The 27,358-nt window shown below is 51.2% G+C and overlaps 1 protein-coding gene across 1 annotated transcript in view; it reads left to right on the top strand.

Moving 5' to 3' along the window:
* The window catches only part of LOC144676051 (adenylate cyclase type 2-like), a gene marked incomplete at its 3' end in the record, with an annotated part of 31,717 nt that extends 4,466 nt beyond the window's left edge, over nucleotides 1-27,251 (top strand). Inside the window, exons 3-5 of the mRNA XM_078536569.1 lie at nucleotides 20,022-20,183; nucleotides 25,792-25,941; nucleotides 27,097-27,251. Of these exons, the coding sequence (XP_078392695.1) occupies nucleotides 20,022-20,183; nucleotides 25,792-25,941; nucleotides 27,097-27,251 (467 nt within the window). The remainder of the gene's footprint in view (nucleotides 1-20,021; nucleotides 20,184-25,791; nucleotides 25,942-27,096) is intronic.
* Nucleotides 27,252-27,358: the final 107 nt, after the last annotated feature.

Genomic DNA, 27,358 nt, shown 5'->3' with positions numbered 1-27,358 from the left:
GTCTTCCCTCTCTCTCTCTCTCCCTCCTTCACTTTGAGTCATTCTCTTCCTGATACTCTTGCCTCTTGATCTACAACTTTCTTTCGCTGTCTCTCTCTCCCCCTGTCTCGCTCTCTCTATCTCTCTGTCCCTGTCTCTCTCTCTCAGTTTTTCCCTCTCTCTCTCTGTCTCTCATTTTCTGTGTGTGTGTGTCTCTCTCTCTCCCTTTCTCCCTCTTTCTGTCTCACTCTTTCTCTGTCTCTCTCTCTGTCATTCTGTCTCAGTCTTGCTCTCGCTTTCTCCCTCCGTCCACGAATGTTTGTGTGTGCTTTTCTGTTCCTCTCTTGCTCTCCAGCACCCCACCACCTGCACTTTCTGCTCTCTCCCTCTTTCTCTCCCTGTCCCTGTCTCTCCCCCCCTCTCTCTCTCTCTCTCTCTCTCTGTCTTTCTCTGTCTCTGTCCTGGTCCCTATTTCTCTCTCACTCTCTCTCTATCTATCCCTCTCTCTCTATCTCTCCCTCTCTATCTCTCTCTCGCTCTCTCTCTCCTTCTGTCTTTCTCTGTCACTGTCCTAGTCCCTCTCTCTCTCTCACTCTCTCTCTATCTCTCCCTCTCTCTCTATCTCTCCCTCTCTCTCTATCTCTCCCTCTCTCTCTCTCTCCCTCACGTTCTCTGTTTCTTTCTCTCTGTCGCTCTGTGACTCGACATTCCCGTGCCCCTCCCTGTCGCTCCATTCCTTGGCACCCGTCTCTACACTGCGAATCAGACAATGCTCTCTCCTTCAACCTCCCCTTTAATCCTGTTTATTTGAACTCCCTCTCTCTCACTCTCGGTACAGTCATCGGTGAAGGACATGTCGATTCGATTGCAATGAGAAGCACACGAGGATAGCTGTGCCCTGAGTTCCCCTGTAAAGGGGAATGCAGCCTGGTAGCCAGAACATCAGCAGACGTAACCCTAAGCACACAAAGTGGCACTTGTACCACATCGAGAGCGCGGGAAAGGCACAGGAAGGTCCAATTCGCAGCGCGGGGCTCCTCAACCCCAGTCAGCACGATGGATCAAATATCTCGAACCACAGGCCCCTCCTGCAAGAATGTGGAGGGCGTCCAAACGCTGGACATCTGATCCGTGGGCGCGCATACATTCCGGGAAAGGTGAATCCACAGTCAGGTCAGCCTGCATCGCCAGACAAAGGAGAGATTATTCTCCAGCAGGAAAATAGCGGCAGCAATTCTCCAGACACTGCTCATTAAACGCTGCGCCTGTCCTGGGAGTGTTTGATGGGGACGGTGTAGAGGGAGCTTTACTCTGTATCTAACCCTGTGCTGTACCTGTCCTGGGAGTGTTTGGTGGGGACAGTGGAGAGGGAGCTTTACTCTGTATCTAACCCCATGCTGTACATGTCCTGGGAGTGTTTGATGGGGACAGTGTAGAGGGAGCTTTACTCTGTATATAACCCCGTACTGTACCTGTCCTGGGAGTGTTTCATGGGTGCAGGGCAGAGGGAAATTTGCTCTGTATCTAAACCTGTGCAGCACCTGCCCTGGGAGAGTTTGATGGGGACAGTGTAGAGGGAGCTTTACTCTGTATCTAACCCCATGCTGTACCTGTCCTGGGAGTGTTTGATGGGGACAGTGTAGAGGGATCTTTACACTGTATTTAACCCCATGTTTTACCTGCCCTGGGAGTGTTTATTGGGGACAGTGCAGGGGGAGATTTACTCTGTATCTAACCCTGTGCTGTAGCTGTCCTGGGAGTGTTTGATGGGGAGAGTGTAGAGGGAGATTTACTCTGTATCTAAACCCGTGCAGTGTCTGTCCTGGGAGTGTTTGATGGGGAAAGTGTACAGGGAGCTTCAGTCTGTATCAAACCCCGTGCAGTGTCTGTCCAGGGAGTGTTTGATGGGGACAGAGTAGAGGGAGATTAACTCTTTATCTAACATCGTGCTGTACCTGTCCAGGGAGTGTTTGATGGGGACAGTGTAGAGGGAGCTTTACTCTGTATCTAACCCCGTGCTTTACCTGTCCAGGGAGTGTTTCATGGGGACAGTGTAGAGGGAGCTTTACTCTGTATCCTACCCCGTGCTGTAACAGCCCTGGGAGTGGTGAAGGAGACAGTGTAGAGGGAGCTTTACTCTGTATCAAACCCCGTGCCGTACCTGTCTTGGGAGTATTTGATGGGGGCAGGGTGGAGGGAGCTTTACTCTGTATTTAACCCCGTGCTGTACCTGTCCTGGGAGTGTTTGATGGGGACAGTGCAGAGGGAGCTTTACTCTGCATCTAACCACGTGCTGTACATGCCCTGGGAGTGTTTGATGGGGCCAGTGTAGGGCGAGCTTTACTCTGTATCTTACCCCGTGCAGTACCTGTCCTGGGAGTGTTTGATGGGGACAGTGTAGAAGGAGCTTTACACTGTATCTAACCCCGTGCTGTACATGTCCTCTCAGAGTTTGATGGGGACAGGCCAGAGGGAACTTTACTCTCTATCTAACCCCGTGCTGCACCTGTCCTGGGAGTGGTTGATGCGGACAGTTTAGAGGGAGCTTCACGCTGTATATAACCCGTACTTTACCTGTCCTGGGAGTGTTTCATGGGTGCAGGGGAGAGGGAAATTTGCTCTGTATCTAAACTTGTGCTGCACATGCCCTGGGAGAGTTGATGGGGACATGTAGAGGGAGCTTTACTTAGTATCAAACCCCGTGTGTACCTATCCTGGGAGTGTTTGATGGGGACGGTGTAGAGGGAGCTTTACACTGTATCTAACCCCATGTTGCACCTATCCTGGGACTGTTTGATGGGAACAGTCTAGAGGGACATTTAATCTTTATCTAATCCTGTACAGTGTCTGTCCTGGGAGTGTTTGATGGGGTGAGTGTAGGGGGAGATTTACTCTGTATCCAACCCCGTGTAGCGTCTGTCCGGGGAGTGTTTGATGGGGAAAGTTTAGAGGGAGCTTCACTCTGTATCAAACCCCGTGCAGTGTCTGTCCAGGTAGTGTTTGATGGGGACGGTGTAGAAGGAGCTTTAATCTGTATCGAACCCCGTGCTGTACCTGCTCTGGGAGTGTTTGATGGGGACACTATAGAGGGAGTTTTACTCTGTATATAACCCCGTGCTGTTCCTGTCCTGGGAGTGTTTGATGGTGATAATGTAGAGGGAGCTTTACTCTGTATCTAACCCCATGCTGTGCCTGTCCTGGGAGTGTTTGATGGGAACAGTGTACAGGGATCTTTACTATGTATCTAACCCCGTGCTGTACCTGTCCTGGGTGTGTTTGATGGTGATAATGTAGAGGGAGCTGTACTCTGTATCTAACCCCGTGCTGTACATGTCCTGGGAGTGTTTGATGGGGACGGTGTAGAGGGAGCTTTACTCTGGATCTAACCCTGTGCTGCACATTTCCTGGGAGTGTTTGATGGGGACAGTTAAGAGGGAGCTTTACTCTGTATCGAACCACTTTCTGTACCTGTTCTGGGAGTGTTTGATGGTGATAATGTAGAGGGAGCTTTACTCTGTATCTAACCCTGTGCTGTACCTGTCCTGGGAATGTTTGATGGGTACAGTGCAGGGGGAGATTTACTCTGTATCTAACACCGTGCAGTTCCTGTCCTGGGAGTGTTTGGTGGGTACAGTGAAGAGGGAGCTTTACTCTGTATCTGACCCCGTGCTGTACCTGTCCTGGGAGTGTTTGATGGGGACAGTGTAGAGGAAGCTTTACTCTGTATCTAACACCGTGCTGTACCTGTCCTGGGAGTGTTTGATGGGAACAGTGTAGAGGGTGCTTTACTCTGTATCTGACCCCGTGCTATACCTGTCCTGGGAGTATTTCATAGGGAAAGTGTAGAGGAAGCTTTTCTCTGTATCAAACCGCGAGCTGTACCTGTCCTGGGAATGTTTGATGGGGACAGTGTAGAGGAAGCTTTACTCTGCATCTAACCCCGTGCTGTACCTGTCCTGGAAATATTTGATGGGGTCAGTATAGAGGTAGCTTTACTCCGTATCTAACCCCGTGCTGTACATGTCCTGGGAGTGTTTGATGGGAACAGTGTAGGCCGAGATTTACTCTGTATCCAACCCGGTGCTGTACCTGTCCTGGGAGTGTTTGATTGAGACAGTGTCGAGAAATATTTACTCTGCTCCTAACCCCGTGCTGTACCTGTGCAGGGAGTGTTTGACGGGGACAGTGTAGAGGGAGATATACTCTGTGTCTAACCCCGTGCAGTGTCTGTCCTGGGAGTGCTTGATGCGGACAGTATAGAGGGACATTTACGCTGTATGTAACCCCGTGCTGTTCCTGCCCTGGGATTGTTTGATGGGGACAGTGTAGAGGGAGCGTTATTGTGTATCTAACCCCGTGCTGTACCTGTCCGGGGAATATTTGATGAGGACAGTGTAGAGTGAGCTTTACTCTGTATCTAACCCCGTGCCGTACCTGCCCTGTATCAGTGTAGAGGGAGCTTTACTCTGTATCTAAACCCTATGCCTTACGTGTCCTGGGAGTGTTTGATGGCGGACAGTACAGAGGTAGCTTTACTCTGTATCTAACACCGTTCTGCAACTGTCCTGGGAGTGAATGATGGGGACAGTGTAGAGGGAGATTAACTCTGTATCTAACACCGTGCTGGACCTGTCCTGGGAGTGTTTGATGGGGACAGTGTAGAGGGAGATTTACTCTGTATCTAACCCCGCGCTGTACCTGTCCTGGGCATGTTTGATGAGGACGGTGTAGAGTGAGATTTACTCTGTATCTAACCCCGTGCTGTACCTGTCCTGGGAGTATTTGATGAGAAAGTGTAGTGGGAGCTTTACTCTGTATCTAACCCCGTGCTGTACCTGCACTGGGAGTGTTTGATGGGGACAGTGTAGTGGGAGCTTTACTTTGTATCAAACCCTGGGCTTTACCTGTCCTGGGATGGTCTGATGGGGACAGTGCAGAGGGAGCTTTACTCTTTATCAACCCCGGGCTGTACCTGTCCTGGGAGAGATGGATGGGGATAGTGCAGAAGCAGCTTTACTCTGTATCTTACACGGTGGTGCACCAGTACTGGGTGGGTTTGATTGGGACAGTGTAGAGGGAGCTTTAGTCTGTATCTAAAGCTGTGCTGTGCCTGTTCTGGGAGTATTTGATTGGGACAGTGTTGTGGTACCTTTACTTTCTATCTAACTCCTTGCTGTACCTGTTCTCGGAGTGTTTGTTGGAGACAGTGCAGAGGGAGCTTTACTCTGTATCTAACCACATGCTGTACATGCCCTGGGAGTGTTTGATGGGGCCAGTGTAGAGGGAGATTTACTCTCTATCTAACCCCATGCTGTACCTGTCCAGGGAGTGTTTGATGGGGACAGTGTAGAGGGAGCTTTACTCTGTATCTAACCCCGTGCTGTACCGGTCCTGGGAGTGTTTGATGGGGACAGTGTAGAGGGAGCTTTTCTCTGTATCTAACCCCGTGCTGTACCTGTCCTGGGAGTGTTTGATGGGGACAGTGTAGTGGAAGCTTTACTCTGTATCAAACCCCGTGCTGTACCTGTCCTGGGCGTTTTGAGTGGGACAGTTTAGAGGGATCTTTACTCTGTATCTAACCCCGTAATGTACCTGTCCTGGGAGTGTTTGATGGGTGCAGGGCAGAGGGAACTTTACTCTGTATCTAATCCTGTGCTGCATCTGTCCTGGGAATGTTTGATGGGGACAGTTAAGAGTGAGCTTTACTCTGTATCTTACCCCTTGCTGTACCTGTCCTGGGAGTGTTTGATGAGTACAGTGTAGAGGGAGATTTACTCTGTATCTTACCCTGTGCTGTACCTCTCCTGAGAGTGTTTGATGGGGACAATATAGAAGGACCTTTACACTTTATTTAACCCCGTGCTGTACCTGTCCTGGGAGTGATTGATGGGGACAGTGTAGTGGGAGCTTTACTCTGTATCTAACCCCTTGCTGTAACTGTCCTCGGAGTGTTTGATGGTGATAATGAAGAGGGAGCTTTACTCTGTATCTAACCCCGTGCTGTACCTGTCCTGGGAGTGTTTGATGGGGACAGTGTAGTGGGAGCTTTACTTTGTATCAGACCCTGTGCTTTACCTGTCCTGGGAGTGTTTGATGGGGACAGCGCAGAGGGAGCTTTACTCTGTATCAACCCCGGGCTGTACCTGTCCTGGGAGAGATGGATGGGGATAGTGCAGAAGGAGCTTTACTCTGTATCTTACATGGTGGTGCACCAGTAGTGGGTGGGTATGATTGGGACAGTGTAGAGGGAGCTTTAGTCTGTATCTAAAGCTGTGCTGTGCCTGTTCTGGGAGTATTTGATTGGGACAGTGTTATGGTACCTTTACTTTCTATCTAACTCCTTGCTGTACCTGTTCTCGGAGTGTTTGTTGGAGACAGTGCAGAGGGAGCTTTACTCTGTATCTAACCACGTGCTGTACATGCCCTGGGAGTGTTTGATGGGGCCAGTGTAGAGGGAGCTTTACTCTCTATGTAACACCGTGCTGTACCTGTCCTGGGAGTGTTTGATGGGGACAGTGTAGAGGGAGCTTTACTCTGTATCTAACCACTTGCTGTACCTGTCCTGGGAGTGTTTGATGGGGACAGTGTAGGGCGAGCTTTACTCTGTATCTTACCCCGTGCAGTACCTGTCCTGGGAGTGTTTGATGGGGACAGTGTAGAAGGAGCTTTACACTGTATCTAACCCCGTGCTGTACATGTCCTCTCAGAGTTTGGTGGGGACAGGCCAGAGGGAACTTTGCTCTGTATATAACCCAGTGCTGTACCTGTCCTGGGAGTTTTGAGGGCGACAGTTTAGAGGGATCTTTACTCTGTATCTAACCCCGTAATGTACCTGTCCTGGGAGTGTATGATGGGTGCAGGGCAGAGGGAACTTTACTCTGTATCTAATCCTGAGCTGCATCTGTCCTGGGAATGTTTGATGTGGACAGTTAAGAGTGAGCTTTACTCTGTATCTAACCCCGTGCTGTACCTGTCCTGGGAGTGTTTGATGGGGAGAGTGTAGAGGGACCTTTGCTCTGTATCAAACCCCCTGCTTTACCTGTCCTGGGGGTGTTTGATGTGGTCAGTGTAGTGGAGGCTTTAATCTGTATCGAACCCCATGCTGTGCCTCTCCTGGAATTGTTTGATGGGGACAGTGTAGGTGGAGCTTAACTCTGTATCTAAACCCGTGCTATGACTGTCCTGGGAGTGTTTGATTGGGACGGTGTAGAGGGAGCTTTACTCTGTATCTAACCCCGTGCTGTACATGTCCTGGGAGTGTTTGATGGGGACAATGTAGAGCGAGATTTACTCTGTATCCAACCTTGTGCTGCACCTGTCCTGGGAGTGTTTGATTGAAACAGTGTCGAGAAATATTTACTCTGCTCCTAACCCCGTTCTGTACCTGTCGAGGGAGTGTTTGTCGGGGACAGTGTAGAGGGAGATATACTCTGTGTCTAACCCCGCGCAGTGTCTGTCCTGGGAGTGCTTGATGCGGACAGTTTAGAGGAAGCTTTACTCTGTATCTAACCCCGTAATGTACCTATCCTGGGAGTATTTGATGGGTGCAGGGCAGAGGAAACTTTGCTCTGTATCTAACCCTGTGCTGTACCTGTCATGGGAGTATTTGATGGGGACAGTTAAGAGTGAGCTTTACTCTGTATCTAACCCCTTGCTGTACCTGTCCTGGGAGTGTTTGATGAGTACAGTGCAGAGGGAGATTTTCTCTGCATCTAAGCCCGTGCTGTACCTCTCCTTGGGGTGGTTGATGGGGACAGTGTAGAGGGAGTTTTACTCTGTATCTCACCCCATGCTGTACCGGTCCTGGGAGTGTTTGATGATGATAATGTAGAGGGAGATTTACTCTGTATCTAACCCCGTGCTGTACCTGTCCTGGGCGTGTTTGATGAGAAAGTGTAGTGGGAGCTTTACTCTGTATCTAACCCCGTGCTGTACCTGCACTGGGAGTGTTTGAAGGGGACAGTGTAGTGGGAGCTTTACTTTGTATCAAACCCTGGGCTTTACCTGTCCTGGGAGTGTATGATGGGGACAGTGCAGAGAGAGCTTTACTCTGTATCAACCCCGGGCTGTACCTGTCCTAGGAGAGATGGATGGGGATAGTGCAGAAGGAGCTTTACTCTGTATCTTACACGGTGGTGCACCAGTACTGGGTGGGTTTGATTGGGACAGTGTAGAGGGAGCTTTAGTCTGTATCTAAAGCTGTGCTGTGCCTGTTCTGGGAGTATTTGATTGGGACAGTGTTGTGGTACCTTTACTTTCTATCTAACTCCTTGCTGTACCTGTTCTCGGAGTGTTTGTTGGAGACAGTGCAGAGGGAGCTTTACTCTGTATCTAACCACATGCTGTACATGCCCTGGGAGTGTTTGATGGGGCCAGTGTAGAGGGAGCTGTACTCTCTATCTAACCCCGTGCTGTACCTGTCCTGCGAGTGTTTGATGGGGACAGTGTAGAGGGAGCTTTACTCTGTATCTAACCACTTGCTGTACCTGTCCTGGGAGTGTTTGATGGGGACAGTGTAGGGGGAGCTTTACTCTGTATCTAACCCCGGGCTGTACCGGTCCTGGGAGTGTTTGATGGGGACATTGTAGTGGAAGCTTTACTCTGTATCTTACCCCGTGCTGTACCTGTCCTGGGAGTGTTTGGTGGGGACAGTGTAGTGGAAGCTTTACTCTGTATCAAACCCCGTGCTGTACCTCTCCTGGGAGTGTTTGATGGGGACAGTGTAGAAGGAGCTTTACTCTGTATCTAACCCCATGCTGTACATGTCCTCTCAGAGTTTGATGGGGACAGGCCAGAGGGAACATTGCTCTGTATCTAACCCAGTGCTATACCTATCCTGGGAGTTTTGAGGGGGACAGTTTAGAGGGAGCTTTACTCTGTATCTAACCCCGTAATGTACCTGTCCTGGGCGTGTTTGACGGGTGCAGGGTAGAGGGAACTTTACTCTGTATCTAATCCTGTGCTGCATCTGTCCTGGGAATGTTTGATGGCAACAGTTAAGATTGAGCTTTACTCTGTATCTTACCCCTTGCTGTACCTGTCCTGGGAGTGTTTGATGAGTACAGTGTAGAGGGAGATTTACTCTGTATCTTACCCCGTGCTGTACCTCTCCTGAGAGTGTTTGATGGGGACAATATAGAAGGACCTTTACTCTTTATTTAACCCCGTGCTGTACCTGTCCTGGGAGTGTTTGATGGGGACAGTTTAGTGGGAGCTTTACTCTGTATCTAACCCCTTGCTGTAACTGTCCTCGGAGTGTTTGATGGTGATAATGTAGAGGGAGCTTTACTCTGTATCTAACCCCGTGCTGTACCTGTCCTGGGAGCGTTTGATGGGGAGAGTGTAGAGGTAGCTTTACTCTGCATCTAACCCCGTGCTTTTCCTTTACTGGGGGTGTTTGATGTGGTCAGTGTAGTGGAGGCTTTACTCTGTATCTAACCCCATGCTGTGCCTCTCCTGGGATTGTTTGATGCGGACAGTGTAGATGGAGCTTTACTCTGTATCTAAACCCGTGCTGTGCCTGTCCTGGGAGTGTTTGATGGGGACAGTGCAGAGGGAGCTTTACTCTGTATCTAACCCCGTGCTGTACCTGTCCTGGAAGTGTTTGATGGAGACAGTGTAGAGGGAGCTTTACTCTGTATCTAACCCCGTCTGTCCTGGGTGTGTTTGATGAGGACAGTGTAGAGGGAGCTTTACTCTGTATCTAACCCCGGGCTGCACCTGTTCTGGGAGTGTTTGATGCGGACAGTGTAGTGGGAGCTTTACTTTGTATCAAAACCTGTGCTTTACCTGTCCTGGGAGTGTTTGATGGGGGACAGTGTAGTGGGAGCTTTACTCTTTATCTAACCCCGTGCTGTACCTGTCCTGGGAGTGTTTGATGGGGACAGTGCAGAGGGAGCTTTATTTTATATCAACCCCGTGCTGTACCTGCCCTGGGAGTGTTTGATGGGGAAGGTGTAGAGGGAGCTTTACTCTGTATCTAACCGCGTGCTGTACCTGTCCTGGGAGTGTTTGATAGGGACGGTGTAGAGGGAGCTTTACTCTGTAACAACACCGGGCTGGACCTGTCCAGGGAGAGATGGATGGGGATAGTGCAGAAGGAGCTTTACTCTGTATCTTACATGGTGGTGCACCAGTACTGGGTGGGTTTGACTCGGATAGTGTAGAGGGAGCTTTAGTCTGTATCTAATGCTGTGCTGTGCCTGTTCTGGGAGTATTTGATTGGGACAGTGTTGTGGTACCTTTACATTCTATCTAACTCCTTGCTGTACCTGTCCTCGGAGTGTTTGTTGGAGACAGTGCAGAGGGAGCTTTACTCTGTATCTAACCACGTGCTATACATGCCCTGGGAGTGTTCGATGGGGACAGTGTAGAGGGAGCATTCCTCTGTATCTTACACCGTGCTGTACCTGTACTGGGACTGTTTGATGGGGACTGTATAGAGGAAGCTTTACTCTGTATCAAACCCCGTGCTGTACCTTTCCTGGGAATGTTTGATGGGGACAGTGTAGAGAAAGCTTTACTCTGCATCTAACCCCGTGCTGTACCTGTCCTGGAAATGTTTGATGGAGTCAGTGTAGAGATAGCTTTACTCTGTATCTAACCCCGTGCAGTACATGTCCTGGGACTGTTTGATGGGGACAATGTAGAGCGTGGTTAACTCTGTATCCAACCCTGTGCTGCACCTGTCCTGGGAGTGTTTGATTGAGACAGTGTCGAGAAATATTTACACTGCTCCTAACCCCGTTCTGTACCTGTCCAGGGAGTGTTTGACGGGGACAGTGTAGAGGGAGATATACTCTATGTCTAACCCCGTGCAGTGTCTGGCCTGGGAGTGCTTGATGCCGACAGTTTAGAGGAAGCTTTACTCTGTATCTAACTCCGTAATGTACCTGTCCTGGGAGTAGTTGATGGGTGAGGGCAGAGGGAACTTTGCTCTGTATCTAAACCTGTGTAGTACCTGTCCTGGGAGTATTTGATGCGGACAGTTAAGAGTGAGCATTACTCTGTACCTAACCCCGTGCTGTTCTGCACTGGGAGTGTTTGATGGGGACAGTGTAGTGGGAGCTTTACTTTCTATCTAACTCCTTGCTGTACCTTTTCTCGGAGTGTTTGTTGGAGACAGTGCAGAGGGAGCTTTACTCTCTATCTAACCCCGTGATGTACCTGTCCTGGGAGTGTTTGATGAGGACAGTGTAGAGGGAGCTTTACTCTGTATCTAACCACGTGCTGTACCTGTCCTGGGAGTGGTTGATGAGGACAGTGTAGAGTGAGAGTTACTCTGTATCTAACCCCGTGCTGTACCTGTCCTGGGCGTGTTTGATGAGAAAGTGTAGTGGGAGCTTTACTCTGTATCTAACCCCGTGCTGTAACTGCACTGGGAGTGTTTGATGGGGACAGTGTAGTGGGAGCTTTACTTTGTATCAAACCCTGTGCTTTACCTGTCCAGGGAGTGTTTGATGGGGACACTGCAGAGAGAGCTTTACTCTGTATCAACCCCGGGCTGTACCTGTCCTGGGAGAGATGGATGGGGATAGTGCAGAAGGAGCTTTACTCTGTATCTTACACGGTGGTGCACCAGTAGTGGGTGGGTATGATTGGGACAGTTTAGAGGGAGCTTTACTCTGTATCTAACCCCGTAATGTACCTGTCCTGGGAGTGTTTGATGGGTGCAGGGCAGTGGGAACTTTACTCTGTATCTAATCCTGTGCTGCATCTGTCCTGGGAATGTTTGATGGGGACAGTAAAGATTGAGCTTTACTCTGTATCTTACCCCTTGCTGTACCTGTCCTGGGAGTGTTTGATGAGTACAGTGTAGAGGGAGATTTACTCTGTATCTTACCCCGTGCTCTACCTCTCCTGAGAGTGTTTGATGGGGACAATATAGAAGGACCTTTACACTTTATTTAACCCCGTGCTGTACCTATCCTGGGAGTGATTGATGGGGACAGTGTAGTGGGAGCTTTACTCTGTATCTAACCCCTTGCTGTAACTGTCCTCGGAGTGTTTGATGGTGATAATGAAGAGGGAGCTTTACTCTGTATCTAACCACGAGCTGTACCTGTCCTGGGAGTGTTTGATGGGGACAGTGTAGTGGGAGCTTTACTTTGTATCAGACCCTGTGCTTTACCTGTCCTGGGAGTGTTTGATGGGGACAGCGCAGAGGGAGCTTTACTCTGTATCAACCCCGGGCTGTACCTGTCCTGGGAGAGATGAATGGGGATAGTGCAGAAGGAGCTTTACTCTGTATCTTACACGGTGGTGCACCAGTAGTGGGTGGGTATGATTGGGACAGTGTAGAGGGAGCTTTAGTCTGTATCTAAAGCTGTGCTGTGCCTGTTCTGGGAGTATTTGATTGGGACAGTGTTGTGGTACCTTTACTTTCTATCTAACTCCTTGCTGTACCTGTTCTCGGAGTGTTTGTTGGAGACAGTGCAGAGGGAGCTTTACTCTGTATCTAACCACGTGCTGTACATGCCCTGGGAGTGTTTGTTGAGGACAGTGTAGAGGGAGCTTTACTCTGTATCTAACCCCGTGCTGTACTTGTCCTGGGAGTATTTGATGGGGACAGTGTGGTGGGATCTTTACTTTGTATCAAACCCTATGCTTTACCTGTCCTGGGAGTGTTTGATGGTGACAGTGTAGTTGGAGCTTTAATCTGTATCTAATCCGGTGCTGTACCTGCCCTGGGAGTGTTTGATAGGGACAGTGTAGAAGGGGCTTTACTCTGTATCTAACACGGTGCTGTACCTGGCCTCGGACTGTTTGATGGGGACAGTGTAGAGGGAGCTTTACACTGTATCTAACCCCGTGCTGTCCCTGTCCTGGGAGTGTTTGATGGGGACAGTGTAGAGGGAGCTTTACTCTGTATCTAACCCCGTACTGTACCTTTCCTGCGAGTGTTTGATGGGGACGGTGTAGAGGGAGCTTTACTCTGTATCTAACCCCGTGCTGTACCTGTCCTGGGAGTGTTTGATAGGGTCGGTGTATTGGGTGGTTTACTCTATATCTAACCCCGTGCTGTTCCTGCCCTGGGAGTGTTTGATGGGGACAGTGTAGAGGGAGCTTTATTGTGTATCTAACCCCGTACATTACCTGCCCTGGGAGTGATTGATGGGAACGGTGTGGGGGATCTTCACTCTCTATCAAACCCGTGTTTTACATGACCTGGGAGAGTTTGATGGGGACAGTGTAGAGGGAGATTTACTCTGTATCTAACCCCGTGCTGTACCTGCCCTGCGAGAATTTGATGGGGACAGTGTGGAGGGGATTTTCACTGTATCTAACCCGGTGCTGTACCTGTCCTGGGACTGTTTGATGGGCACAGTGTAGAGGGAGATTTACTCTGTATCTAACCCCGTGCTGTACCTGTCCTGGGAGTGTTTGATGGGGACAGTGTAGAGGGAGCTTTACTCTATATATATCCCCGTGCTGTACCTACCCAGGGAGTGTTTGATGGGGACACTGTATTGGGAGCTTTACTCTGTATCTAACCCCGTGCTGTACCTGTGTTGGGAGTGTTTGATGGGGACAGTGTAGCGGCAGCATTAATCTATATCTAACCCCATTCTGTACCTGTCCTGGGATTGTTTAATGGGTACAGTGTAGGGGGAGCTTTACTCTTTATCTAACCCCGTGCTGTACCTCACCTGGGAGTGTTTGTTGGGGTCAGTGTAGAGGTAGTTTTACTCTGTATCTAACCCCATGCTGTACCTGTCCTGGGAGTGTTTGATGAGGACAGTGTAGAGGGAGCTTTATTCTGTATCTAACCCCGTGCTGTACCTGTCCTGGGAGTGTTTGATGGGGTCAGTGTAGAGGTAGCTTTACTCTATATCTAACGCCGTGCTGTACCTGTTCTGGGAGTGTTTGATGGGGACAGTGTAGAGGGAGCTTTACTCTGTATCTAACCCCATGCTGTACCTGCCCTGGGAGTGTTTGATGGGGACAGGTAGAAGAAGCTTTACTTTGTATCTAACCCCGTGCTGCACCAGCCCTGGGAGTGTTTGATGGGCACAGTGTAGAGGGAGACTTACTGTATATCTAACCCCGTGCTGCACCTGCCCTGGGAATATTTCATTGGGACAATATAGAAGTAGTTTTACTCTGTATCTAAGCCATGCTGTACCTGCCCAGGGAATGTTTGATGGGGACAGTGTAGCGGCAGCATTAATCTATATCTAACCCCATTCTGTACCTGTCCTGGGATTGTTTAATGGGTACAGTGTAGGGGGAGCTTTACTCTGTATCTAACCCCATGCTGTACCTGTCCTGGGAGTGTTTGATGGGGACAGTGTAGAGGGAGCTTTATTCTGTATCTAACCCCGTGCTGTACCTGTCCTGGGAGTGTTTGATGGGGACAGTGTAGAGGGAGCTTTACTCTGTATCTAACCCCGTGCTGTACCTGTCCTGGGAGTGTTTGATGGGGACAGTGTAGTGGGAGCTTTATTCTGTATCTAACCCCGTGCTGTACCTGTGTTGGGAGTGTTTGATGGGGACAGTGTAGAGGGAGCTTTATTGGGTATCTAACCCCCTGCTGTACCTGCCCTGGGAGTGTTTGATGGGAATGGTGTGGAGGGATCTTTACTCTGTATCAAACCCGTGTTTTACATGACCTGGGAGAGTTTGATGGGGACAGTGTAGAGGGAGCTTTACTCTGTATCTAGCCCCGTTTTGTACCTGTCCTTGGAGTTTTTGATGGGGACAGTGTAGAGGGAGCTTTACTCTGTATCTAACCCCGTGCTGTACCTCTCCTGGGAGTGTTTGGTGGGGACAGTGTAGAGGTAGCTTTACTCTGTATCTAACCCCCTGCTGTACCAGTCCTGGGAGTGTTTGTTGCAGACAGTGTAGAGGGTGCTTTACTCTGTATCTTACCCTGTGCTGTACCTGCCCTGGGAGTGTTTGATCGGGACAGTCTAGAGGGTGCTTTACTCTGTATGTAACCCTTTCCTGTACCTGTCCTGGGAGTGTTTGATGGGGACAGTCTAGTGGGAGCTTTACTCTGTATCTAACCCTTTCCTGTACTTGTCCTGGGAGTGTTTAATGGGGACCGTGTAGAGTGAGCTTTACTCTGTATCTAATGCCGTGTTGTACCTGTACCGGGAGTGTTTGATGGGGACGGTGCAGAGGGAGCTTTACTCTATATCTAACCGAGTGCTGTACTTGCCCTGGGAGTGTTTGATGGGGACGGTGTGGAGGGAGCTTTACTCTATATCTAACCCCGTGCTATGCCTGTCCTGGGAGTGTTTGATGGGGACAGTGTAGAGTGAGCTTTACTCTGTATCTAACCCTGTGCTATGCCTGTCCTGGGAGTGTTTGATGGGGACAGTGTAGACGGAGCTTTACTCTGTATCTAACCCCGTGCTGTACCTGTCCTGGGAGTGTTTGATGGGGACAGTGTAGAGGGAGCTTTACTCTGTATCTAACCCCGTGCTGTACCTGCCCTGGGAGTGTTTGATGAGGACAGTGTAGAGGGAGATTTACTCTGTATCTAACCCCGTGCTGTACCTGTCCTGGGATTGTTTAATGGGTACAGTGTAGGGGGAGCTTTACTCTGTATCTAACCCCATGCTGTACCTGTCCTGGGAGTGTTTGATGGGGACAGTTTAGAGGGAGCTTTATTCTGTATCTAACCCCGTGCTGTACCTGTCCTGGGAGTGTTTGATGGGGACAGTGTAGAGGGAGCTTTACTCTGTATCTAACCCCATGCTGTACCTGTCCTGGGAGTGTTTGATGGGGACAGTGTAGAGGGAGCTTTATTCTGTATCTAACCCCGTGCTGTACCTGTCCTGGGAGTGTTTGATGGGGACAGTGTAGAGGGAGCTTTACTCTGTATCTAACCCCGTGCTGTACCTGTCCTGGGAGTGTTTGATGGGGACAGTGTAGTGGGAGCTTTATTCTGTATCTAACCCCGTGCTGTACCTGTGTTGGGAGTGTTTGATGGGGACAGTGTAGAGGGAGCTTTATTGGGTATCTAACCCCCTGCTGTACCTGCCCTGGGAGTGTTTGATGGGAATGGTGTGGAGGGATCTTTACTCTGTATCAAACCCGTGTTTTACATGACCTGGGAGAGTTTGATGGGGACAGTGTAGAGGGAGCTTTACTCTGTATCTAGCCCCGTTTTGTACCTGTCCTTGGAGTTTTTGATGGGGACAGTGTAGAGGGAGCTTTACTCTGTATCTAACCCCGTGCTGTACCTCTCCTGGGAGTGTTTGGTGGGGACAGTGTAGAGGTAGCTTTACTCTGTATCTAACCCCCTGCTGTACCAGTCCTGGGAGTGTTTGTTGCAGACAGTGTAGAGGGTGCTTTACTCTGTATCTTACCCTGTGCTGTACCTGCCCTGGGAGTGTTTGATCGGGACAGTCTAGAGGGTGCTTTACTCTGTATGTAACCCTTTCCTGTACCTGTCCTGGGAGTGTTTGATGGGGACAGTCTAGTGGGAGCTTTACTCTGTATCTAACCCTTTCCTGTACTTGTCCTGGGAGTGTTTAATGGGGACCGTGTAGAGTGAGCTTTACTCTGTATCTAATGCCGTGTTGTACCTGTACCGGGAGTGTTTGATGGGGACGGTGCAGAGGGAGCTTTACTCTATATCTAACCGAGTGCTGTACTTGCCCTGGGAGTGTTTGATGGGGACGGTGTGGAGGGAGCTTTACTCTATATCTAACCCCGTGCTATGCCTGTCCTGGGAGTGTTTGATGGGGACAGTGTAGAGTGAGCTTTACTCTGTATCTAACCCTGTGCTATGCCTGTCCTGGGAGTGTTTGATGGGGACAGTGTAGACGGAGCTTTACTCTGTATCTAACCCCGTGCTGTACCTGTCCTGGGAGTGTTTGATGGGGACAGTGTAGAGGGAGCTTTACTCTGTATCTAACCCCGTGCTGTACCTGCCCTGGGAGTGTTTGATGAGGACAGTGTAGAGGGAGATTTACTCTGTATCTAACCCCGTGCTGTACCTGCCCTGGGAGTGTTTGATGGGGACAGTGTAGAGGGAGATTTACTCTGTATCTAACCCCGTGCTGTACCTGCCCTGGGAGTGTTTGATGGGGACAGTGTAGAGGGAACTTTACTCTGTATCTAACCCTGTGCTGTACCTGTCCTGGGAGTGTTTGATGGGGACAGTGTCGAGGGAGCTTTACTCTGTATCTAACCCTGTGCTGTACCTGTCCTGGGAGTGTTTGACGGGGACAGTGTAGAGGGAGATTTACTCTGTATCTAACCCCGTGCTGTACCTGTCCTGGGAGTGTTTGACGGGGACAGTGTAGAGGGAGATTTACTCTGTATCTAACCCCGTGCTGTACCTGCCCTGGGAGTGTTTGATGGGAACAGTGTAGAGGGAGCTTTACTCTGTATCTAACCCCGTGCTGTACCTGTCCTGGGAGTGTTTGATGGGGACAGTGTAGAGGGAGCTTTACTCTGTATCTAACCCTGTGCTGTACCTGTCCTGGGAGTGTTTGATGGGGACAGTGTAGAGGTAGCTTTACTCTATATCTAACGCCGTGCTGTACCTGTTCTGGGAGTGTTTGATGGGGACAGTGTAGAGGGAGCTTTACTCTGTATCTAACCCCATGCTGTACCTGCCCTGGGAGTGTTTGATGGGGACAGGTAGAAGAAGCTTTACTCTGTATCTAACCCCGTGCTGCACCAGCCCTGGGAGTGTTTGATGGGCACAGTGTAGAGGGAGACTTACTGTATATCTAACCCCGTGCTGCACCTGCCCTGGGAATATTTCATTGGGACAATATAGAAGTAGTTTTACTCTGTATCTAAGCCATGCTGTACCTGCCCAGGGAATGTTTGATGGGGACAGTGTAGCGGCAGCATTAATCTATATCTAACCCCATTCTGTACCTGTCCTGGGATTGTTTAATGGGTACAGTGTAGGGGGAGCTTTACTCTGTATCTAACCCCATGCTGTACCTGTCCTGGGAGTGTTTGATGGGGACAGGGTAGAGGGAGCTTTATTCTGTATCTAACCCCGTGCTGTACCTGTCCTGGGAGTGTTTGATGGGGACAGTGTAGAGGGAGCTTTACTCTGTATCTAACCCCGTGCTGTACCTGTCCTGGGAGTGTTTGATGGGGACAGTGTAGTGGGAGCTTTATTCTGTATCTAACCCCGTGCTGTACCTGTGTTGGGAGTGTTTGATGGGGACAGTGTAGAGGGAGCTTTATTGGGTATCTAACCCCCTGCTGTACCTGCCCTGGGAGTGTTTGATGGGAATGGTGTGGAGGGATCTTTACTCTGTATCAAACCCGTGTTTTACATGACCTGGGAGAGTTTGATGGGGACAGTGTAGAGGGAGCTTTACTCTGTATCTAGCCCCGTTTTGTACCTGTCCTTGGAGTTTTTGATGGGGACAGTGTAGAGGGAGCTTTACTCTGTATCTAACCCCGTGCTGTACCTCTCCTGGGAGTGTTTGGTGGGGACAGTGTAGAGGTAGCTTTACTCTGTATCTAACCCCCTGCTGTACCAGTCCTGGGAGTGTTTGTTGCAGACAGTGTAGAGGGTGCTTTACTCTGTATCTTACCCTGTGCTGTACCTGCCCTGGGAGTGTTTGATCGGGACAGTCTAGAGGGTGCTTTACTCTGTATGTAACCCTTTCCTGTACCTGTCCTGGGAGTGTTTGATGGGGACAGTCTAGTGGGAGCTTTACTCTGTATCTAACCCTTTCCTGTACTTGTCCTGGGAGTGTTTAATGGGGACCGTGTAGAGTGAGCTTTACTCTGTATCTAATGCCGTGTTGTACCTGTACCGGGAGTGTTTGATGGGGACGGTGCAGAGGGAGCTTTACTCTATATCTAACCGAGTGCTGTACTTGCCCTGGGAGTGTTTGATGGGGACGGTGTGGAGGGAGCTTTACTCTATATCTAACCCCGTGCTATGCCTGTCCTGGGAGTGTTTGATGGGGACAGTGTAGAGTGAGCTTTACTCTGTATCTAACCCTGTGCTATGCCTGTCCTGGGAGTGTTTGATGGGGACAGTGTAGACGGAGCTTTACTCTGTATCTAACCCCGTGCTGTACCTGTCCTGGGAGTGTTTGATGGGGACAGTGTAGAGGGAGCTTTACTCTGTATCTAACCCCGTGCTGTACCTGCCCTGGGAGTGTTTGATGAGGACAGTGTAGAGGGAGATTTACTCTGTATCTAACCCCGTGCTGTACCTGTCCTGGGATTGTTTAATGGGTACAGTGTAGGGGGAGCTTTACTCTGTATCTAACCCCATGCTGTACCTGTCCTGGGAGTGTTTGATGGGGACAGTTTAGAGGGAGCTTTATTCTGTATCTAACCCCGTGCTGTACCTGTCCTGGGAGTGTTTGATGGGGACAGTGTAGAGGGAGCTTTACTCTGTATCTAACCCTGTGCTGTACCTGTCCTGGGAGTGTTTGACGGGGACAGTGTAGAGGGAGATTTACTCTGTATCTAACCCCGTGCTGTACCTGTCCTGGGAGTGTTTGACGGGGACAGTGTAGAGGGAGATTTACTCTGTATCTAACCCCGTGCTGTACCTGCCCTGGGAGTGTTTGATGGGAACAGTGTAGAGGGAGCTTTACTCTGTATCTAACCCCGTGCTGTACCTGTCCTGGGAGTGTTTGATGGGGACAGTGTAGAGGGAGCTTTACTCTGTATCTAACCCTGTGCTGTACCTGTCCTGGGAGTGTTTGATGGGGACAGTGTAGAGGGAGATTTACTCTGTATCTAACCCCGTGCTGTACCTGTCCTGGGAGTGTTTGATGGGGACAGTGTAGAGGGAGATTTACTCTGTATCTAACCCCGTGCTGTACCTGTCCTGGGAGTGTTTGATGGGGACAGTGTAGAGGGAGATTTACTCTGTATCTAACCCCGTGCTGTACCTGTCCTGGGAGTGTTTGATGTGGACAGTGTAGAGGGAGATTTACTCTGTATCTAATCCCGTGCTGTACCTGTCCTGGGAGTGTTTGATGTGTACAGTATAGAGGGAGATTTACTCTGTATCTAACCCCATGCTGGACCAGCCGCCTCTGAGACAGTTGTGTTTTTTTTTTCACATCCCTCCCTTATTTGTGCAGGTTTCCTTCTTCCTGTTCATCACCTTCATCGTGTACACCATGCTGCCGCTGTGTATGAGGGACGCCATCATCGCTAGCCTGCTCTCCTCCGTGTCCCATATCGTATCGCTCAGCATCTACCTCTCACTGTCCGAGCAGCCGCACATGCGACTGCCACACCAGGTACGGGCGGCAGGGAGATAGAGCTCCCTGTTAGAATTTTAGATGTCTCAGTGAGATCCCCCTTCTCATTCTTCTAAACTCTAGTGCATACAGGCCCAGTCGAACCAAACTCTCCTCGTACGACAGTCCTGCCTTCCCTGATATCAGCCTAGTGAACCTTCGCTGCGCTCCCTCTATGGCAAGTATATCCTTCCTTAGGTAGGGAGAGCAAAACCGCACGCAGTCCTCCAGGTGTGGTCTCACCAAGGCCTTGTATAACTGCAGTAAGACATCCCTACTTCTGAACTCAAATCCTCTTGCCAGGAAGGCCAACGTACCATTTGCCTTCCTCATTGCTTCCTTCGCCTGCTTGTTTATTTTCATTGACTGGTGTAGGAGGGCACCCAGATCCCCTTTGTGGATCCCACGTTTCCCAACGTATCACCATTTAAATAATACCCTGCCTTTCTGTTTTTCACACCGAAGTGTATAACCTCACATTTACCCACGTTATACTGCATCTGCCACGCGTTTGCCCACTCACACAACTGGTCTAAATCCCCCCCTTGAAACCTCCTTCCACCCTCCTCACAACCTCACAATCCCGCCCAGTGGATCTTGTTGGGTTCCGGGTACAATTGTCTCAGAAACCGGACCCTTGTTCCCCCCCCTCCCCCACCTCCCCCCCCCAAGGCAGAAGTGGAAGACCGACTGTCCGAAAATATCTCAGGAATTGAGAGGCATTCCCACGGCGAGATATTCCGCCAGTGATTAACATTGAACCATTAACCCCAGGTGACAGGGTAGGCATGCCCGAGGTCTCTGCAGGGTCGCCGAACCCTGAACTGGCCACTTTCTAAAGAGGTACCAGGTGCTGCGTTTCCTGATCATGTCGATCCTGTGGAAGAAACCTCAGGTGGCCCAGCTACGCCGCTCTAACCGAACAAGGAAACGGCCTCAGGGATTTCACCTTTAATCACCTGAGCTGTATACATGTATGTGTTGTTGGATATTCAAATGTTCTCTGTAAATAGAAACTGCGTAAACAACTAAAGGAAGAGGAAATGTAGTAACGGAGGCTATAGCTTCTCCTGCTGCCTATCAGGGATCACGTCACTGTTCTTGGCAGCTCCGACCAGTGAGCCCTAAGGATGCTGACAAAGCATCAGCAAGAAATGGAGGTGGTAGAGCTAATGGGCAGGGAGCGATGTGAGATAAAGCTTGTACTTTGCCACAGAAGGCTGTGGAGGCCAGGTCATCGAGTGTATTTAAGACCGAGATAGATGGGTTCTTGATTGGTAAGGGGATCAAAGGTTATGAGGAGAAGGCGGGAGAATGGGGTTGAGAAACTTATCAGCCATGATTGAATGGCGGAGCAGACTCGATGGGCCGAATGGCCTAATTTCTGCTCCTATGTCTTATGGTCTTATGGTTTTACTGGAGAAGTTTAGATGCTTAGAGTGGATAAATCGCTTGGTCCAGATGGCTTGCATCCCAGGATTTTTTCTTATCCGTTCGTGGAATGTGGGTATCTCTGGCAAGGCCGGAATTGATGGCCCATCCCCCTAAATCCCCCTTGAGAAGGTGGCGGTGGGTGAGTTGCCTTCTTGAGCCGCTGCAGGCCGTGTGGTGTAGGTACACCCACCGTGCTGTTAGGGAGGGAGTTCCCAGGATTTTGACCCGGCGACAGTGAAGGAACGGCCGATATATTCCCAAGTCGGGATGGCGAGTGTGGCTCAGAGGGGAACTTCCAGGTGGTGGTGTTCCCCGTGCGTCTGCTGCCCTCGTCCTTCTAGATGGTAGCGGTCGTGGGTTTGGAAGGTGCTGTCGAAGGAGCCGCGGTGAGTTGCTGCAGTGCATCTTGTAGATGGTACACACACTGCTGCCACTGTGCGTCGGTGGTGGAGGGAGTGAATGTTGGTGGATGGGGTGCCGATCGAGCGGGGGCTGCTTTGTCCTGGACGGTGTCGAGCTTCTCGAGTGTTGTGGGAACCGCACTCATCCAGGCAAGTAGGGAGAGTGTCCCATCGCACTCCTGACTTGTGCCTTGTCGATGGTGGACAGGCTTTGGGGGGAGTCAGGAGGTGAGTGACTCTCCACAGGATTCCCAGCCTCTGACCTGCCCTTGTAGCCTCAGTATTTATATGGCTGGTCCGGTTCAGTTTCTGGTCAATGGTAACCCCTCCCCCCCACCCCCCAGGATGTTGATAGGCTGCTGAAAGAGGTGGGGGCAGGGATAACGGAAGGGCTTGCCCTGATCTTCCAACCTTCTCTAGATACTGGGGTGGTGCCAGAGGATGGGGGAATGGCAGATGTAACACCTTTACTCAAGAAAGGATACAGGAACAGTCCTAGCAACAACAGGCCAGCTAGTGTACCGTCAGTGACGGGTAAGGTTTTAGAAACGCTAATCGGGGGGGGGTGGGGGGTGGAATAAATCACCGGGCACTCGGAGAGGTTTGAGTCAGTTTAAGGAGAGCCCGCCCGGATTTGCCGAAGGCGGATCATGCTTGACGAATCTGATGGAATTTCTCGATGACCGAACAGGGGAGGTTGATGGAGGGAATGCGGCGGATGCTGTCTATATGGACTTTAAGAAGGCATTTGACAAAGTACCACACGAAAGGCTGGTTCACAAAACTGAGGGATTCATGGAATCGGAGGATCGGCGTCCAGAAGGGTAGAAGATAATGGCTCAAGGGTGGAAGAGGGCTGGAGGATGGTGGAGCGTGCTGTTCCCCGAGGCTCAGTGCCGGGAACACCGTTTCCTTCACTACTGTAGAAGTGGCTTGGGTCTTGGGACGCACAGTGGAATCGCAAAGTTTGCCGGTGATGCCAAACTGGGGGGGGAGCGGCAGACAGCGAGGGCGATGCCCAATCGACTGCAACAGGTCCCTGGGTAGGCTGGCAGGAGGGGCAGACAAGCGGCAGAGGAAGTTTAATGCAGAGAAAGGTGAGGCGATGTGATTTGGCAGAGGGGATAGGGAGAGGAAAGATGGATGTAAATAGAACAGTTCTATAAAGAGTGAGCAGGGACAGAGGGAGCTGGGGGTTCATGCACAGAGACCATTGAAGGTGGCATGACAGAGCGAGAGAGGAATTAGCAAAGCACATGGGACCTCGGGCTTCAGAAATTAGAGGGATTGAGCGCAAAAGATACGCTGAACCTTTACAGAGCCCTGGTTAGGCCGCAACTAGAGTATCGAGTCCAGTTTCCGGTCACTGCACTTTAGGAAGGGCGTGAGGGTCCCTGAGAGGGTCGGAGAGAGGAGATTCACCGGGACGGCTCCAGGGACGAGGGATTTTAAACCAGGAGGTGAGGTTGGAGAAGCTGGGGTTGTTCTCCTCGGAGCGAGGGAGGCGGAGGGGGAGATTTGACGGAGGTGGGGAAGATTCTGTCAGGTTTAGATAAGGTGGACGGAGAAAAGTTGTTCCCATTCGCTGATGGCACAAGGACGAGGGGGTGGGGGCACACATTTAAGGTTTTGGGCAAGAGATACCGGGGCGGGAGGGGGGAGGGGGGTGGGGCGGGGGGACGGGGAGGAGTGGGGAGGCGGGAGCATGTGGGGGAAGAGCTGTTTTACACAGCGAGTGGTAACGGCCTGGAACTCCCTGCCCACGAGGGCGGGGCAGAAGCGGTGAACAGTTTCAAGAGGAGTTTGGAGGGCGCTCGAGGGGGGAGTAAACTAGCAGGGGATATGGGAGGACAGAGCTGGGGGGTGGGGGGGTGGAAAGGGGGACTGACTGGATTGCTCTGCAGAGGGCCAGCATGGACTTGATGGGACGAAAGGACTCCTTCTTCTGTGCCCGTAAGGACCCGACGCTGTGGGCCTGGAGTCACGTCCGGCTGAGGGTGGCAGGCTCCCTCCCCTCGAGGAGACGGCTGAACCCAGATGGGTTTTTGCAACGTCTCGTCGGTTTTAGGGTCACCATCGGCGGCTTTTTGTGAAAAAAGATAAGCTCCAAGTTTTATCCGATGAATTGGATTTATCAGGCTCCCCGCAGCTGCCTGGTGACCCCACGGCACTAACTCAGCGTCGCGGACACTCGACTACACCCATGCTGACCCAGAAAGGGAAAAACCAGCTCGGACCAGTGCCCTTATTTCCCAGTTATTAACTGGTAGTTCATAGCACCCTCGCCTTTGAATCAGAGGGTTGTGGGTTCACGTCCCACTCCCGGAAACCAAGAACTGTGAATGTACTCGAAAGAGTTACAATCTGTGACTGTTGATAACTCGAAAGAGGTATAAGGTACACAAGACCAGTTCGGACCAGTACTCTTATTTCCCAGTTATTAACTGGTGTCCCATTTTAAGGTAAACAAGACCTGTTCGGACCAGTGCCCTTATTTCCCAGTTTTTAACTGGTGTCCCATTTTAAGGTTCACAAGACCAGTTTGGACCAGTGCCCTTATTTCCCAGTTTTTAACTGGTGTCCCATTTTAAGGTTCACAAGACCAGTTTGGACCAGTGCCCTTATTTCCCAGTTTTTAACTGGTGTCCCATTTTAGGGTACACAAGACCAGTTCGGACCAGTACTCTTATTTCCCAGTTTTTAACTGGTGTCCCATTTTAAGGTAGACAAGACCTGTTCGGACCAGTACTCTCATTCCCAGTTTTTAACTGGTGTCCCATTTTAAGGTACACAAGACCAGTTCGGACCGATGCTCTTATTCCCAGTTTTTAACTGGTGTCCCATTTTAAGGTACACAAGACCAATTCGGACCAGCGCTCTCATTTCCCAGTTTTTGGCCAGGATTTTCCCCTCGGCGATTTGGGGCCGGGGCCCGCTCACCGAGGGTAAAATGACGCGGGATGGTGTCGGGAGGAATCCCTGACGTCATCCCGGTCCCTTTAAATTTTCAGGAAATCGGGCAGACAGCGAAATCAGCTGCCCGCCCGCCAACCTGTCAATGGCCAATTGAGGCCATTGACAGGGTCATTAAGATTGTTAAAGGACCTGCCCGTCCAAGGTTAAGGCTGGCGGGCAGGCCAGGAGCCCCGGCGGGTTCCAGATTATTCAGGAAACCTCATCCACTGGCGGGATGAGGTTTCACGTCCGTTTTTTAAAAAGTTTCATAAAGTTTATGTGCTTCTTATTAACATGTTCCCATCTCGTGTGACATCGTCACTCACATGAGGGGGACATGTTAATAATTTTAATATTTCTCTATTTTTAGGCTTTACTTACCTCTCACGAGTCTCCCTGAGACAGGGACTTAGTCTCAGGGAGCAGTGTGCTCTTTCGCGCACGTGCCAGGAATAGCGCACTTTGACAGATGGAGATTCCCTCCACCCATCCCCCCACCGCACAGGGAGCGCAAAGCGCTTCCCATCGGGAAGGCCACTGGATGGGCCTTAATTGGCCCGTCCACTCAAAATGGCGGCGGGTCCCGCCCTCCCATCCGAGGGCAAAAATTCTGCCCATTAGTTTTGTTCCATTTTAAGGTAGACCAGTTCTGACCAGTGCTCTTATTTCCCAGTTCTTTGTCATTCCTGGGAACGTGCAAGTCTATCGAACGTGTAACGCTGGCTGTTGTGTATGGCACTGTTATAAGTGGTCGCCTCGATTCAACCTCTCCTGCCTTCTCTCTCTCTCTCTCTCTCTCTCTGGATTTCCGCCCGCAGCTGTTGGCCAATGCGGTGGTCTTTATCTGCGGTAACCTGGTTGGGGCCTACCACAAGCACCTGATGGAGCGGGCTCTGCAGAAGACCTTCAAGGACACCCTGAACTGCATCAAGTCGCACATGAAACTCGAGTCCGAGAAAAAGCAACAGGTTTGTCCATCAGTGGGGGAAGGTTCCAGGCCTGATTGGCATTTGGGTGGTGGGGGGGTGCAGGGGGGTGGGTGCGGGGTTGGGTGAGGGGGAGGGAGTGGCGGTGCATGGGGAGGCGGTGGTCAGGCGTTGACCTTTCACCCTGCAGGGGGTCAGAACCGGCTCCAGGCAGGCAAAGGGAGTGAAGGTCTCTCTCTCTCTCACTCTCACTCTCTCTCTCTCTCTCTGAGGGTTTAAGGGGGTGGTCAATGGGTCAGACACTGACCTTTCACCCTGCAGTGAATCTTGGGGGTCAAAATCGTCTCCAGGCAGGCAGAGGGAGTGAAGGTCTCGCTCTCTCTCTCTGATTGGTGAGTTTGAGGGGAGGGGGTGGTCAATGGGTCAGCTGCTGACCTTTGACCCTGTGGGAGGGCGCAGGCCAGGCAACAACAACTTACATTTACACGGCACCTTCACCACCGTAGATCGGCCACAGGCCCATCACAGGGGCGATTACAAGACAAAGCGTTACGCCCACCCCCCCACCCCCACCCCGTAAGGGGCTGGGGAGGGTGGGTGTTGGGGTCAGGTGACCGAAAGCTTGGTCAAAATGGCCGTCTTCAAGGAGGGGGTAGAAAGAGGGAGAGAGAGAGAGAGGGAAAGAGGGAAAGAGGGAAAGAGGGAGGGAGAGAGGGAGAGAGGAAGAGAGAGGGAGAGAGAGAGGGAGGGAGAGAGAGAGGGAGGGAGAGAGGGAGAGAGAGGGAGAGAGAGAGGGAGGGAGAGAGGGAGAGAGAGGGAGGGGAGAGAGGGAGGGAGAGAGGGAGAGAGAGAGAGAGAGAGAGGGAGAGGGAGGAGGAGAGGGAGAGGGAGAGAGAGATGGGGAGGTTTAGGGGGGTAATTCCAGAGCTCGGGAAGCTGAAGGCACGGCCGCCAATGGCGGAGTGATTCAAAATCGGGGCGGTGGTGGGTGGGGGGTGAAGATGCTCGAGAGGCCGGAATGGGGAGGAGCACGTGGGTCTGGGAGGGTGGTGGGGCGGCTGGAGGAGGTTCCGGAGATAGGGAGGAGGTGGTGGGGGGTGCGGAGGGGCCATGCGTGGATGGTGTACAACTAGCTCAGCGAGGGAAAGGGAACGTAGGGTGACTGACCTGGGCTGTTGTGCTTCCCCCGGGGTTTAGGACCACCTCCTGCTCTCGGTGCTGCCCCTCTACATCGCCTTGGAAATGAAGGCTGAGATTATCGAGCGGCTGACCGGTCCCAAGCACGGGCAGCCGCAGCTGGAGAACACCAACAACTTCCATAACCTCTATGTGAAGCATCACCGGGACGTGAGGTATGTACCCCGGGCTGACCCCTCACCCACACCGAGCGGATCTGGAGGGGTAATGGCGGGTGGGGTTGAGGGGACACGGTGGGGTTGGGGGATACGGGGAGAGGGTG

Source organism: Cetorhinus maximus, unplaced genomic scaffold, assembly GCF_964194155.1.
Source record: "Cetorhinus maximus unplaced genomic scaffold, sCetMax3.hap1.1 HAP1_SCAFFOLD_1322, whole genome shotgun sequence".
Taxonomy (NCBI): Eukaryota; Metazoa; Chordata; class Chondrichthyes; order Lamniformes; family Cetorhinidae; genus Cetorhinus; species Cetorhinus maximus.
Note: the sequence above shows the minus strand (reverse complement) of the source record. Positions and strands in the feature narration are given on the sequence as shown.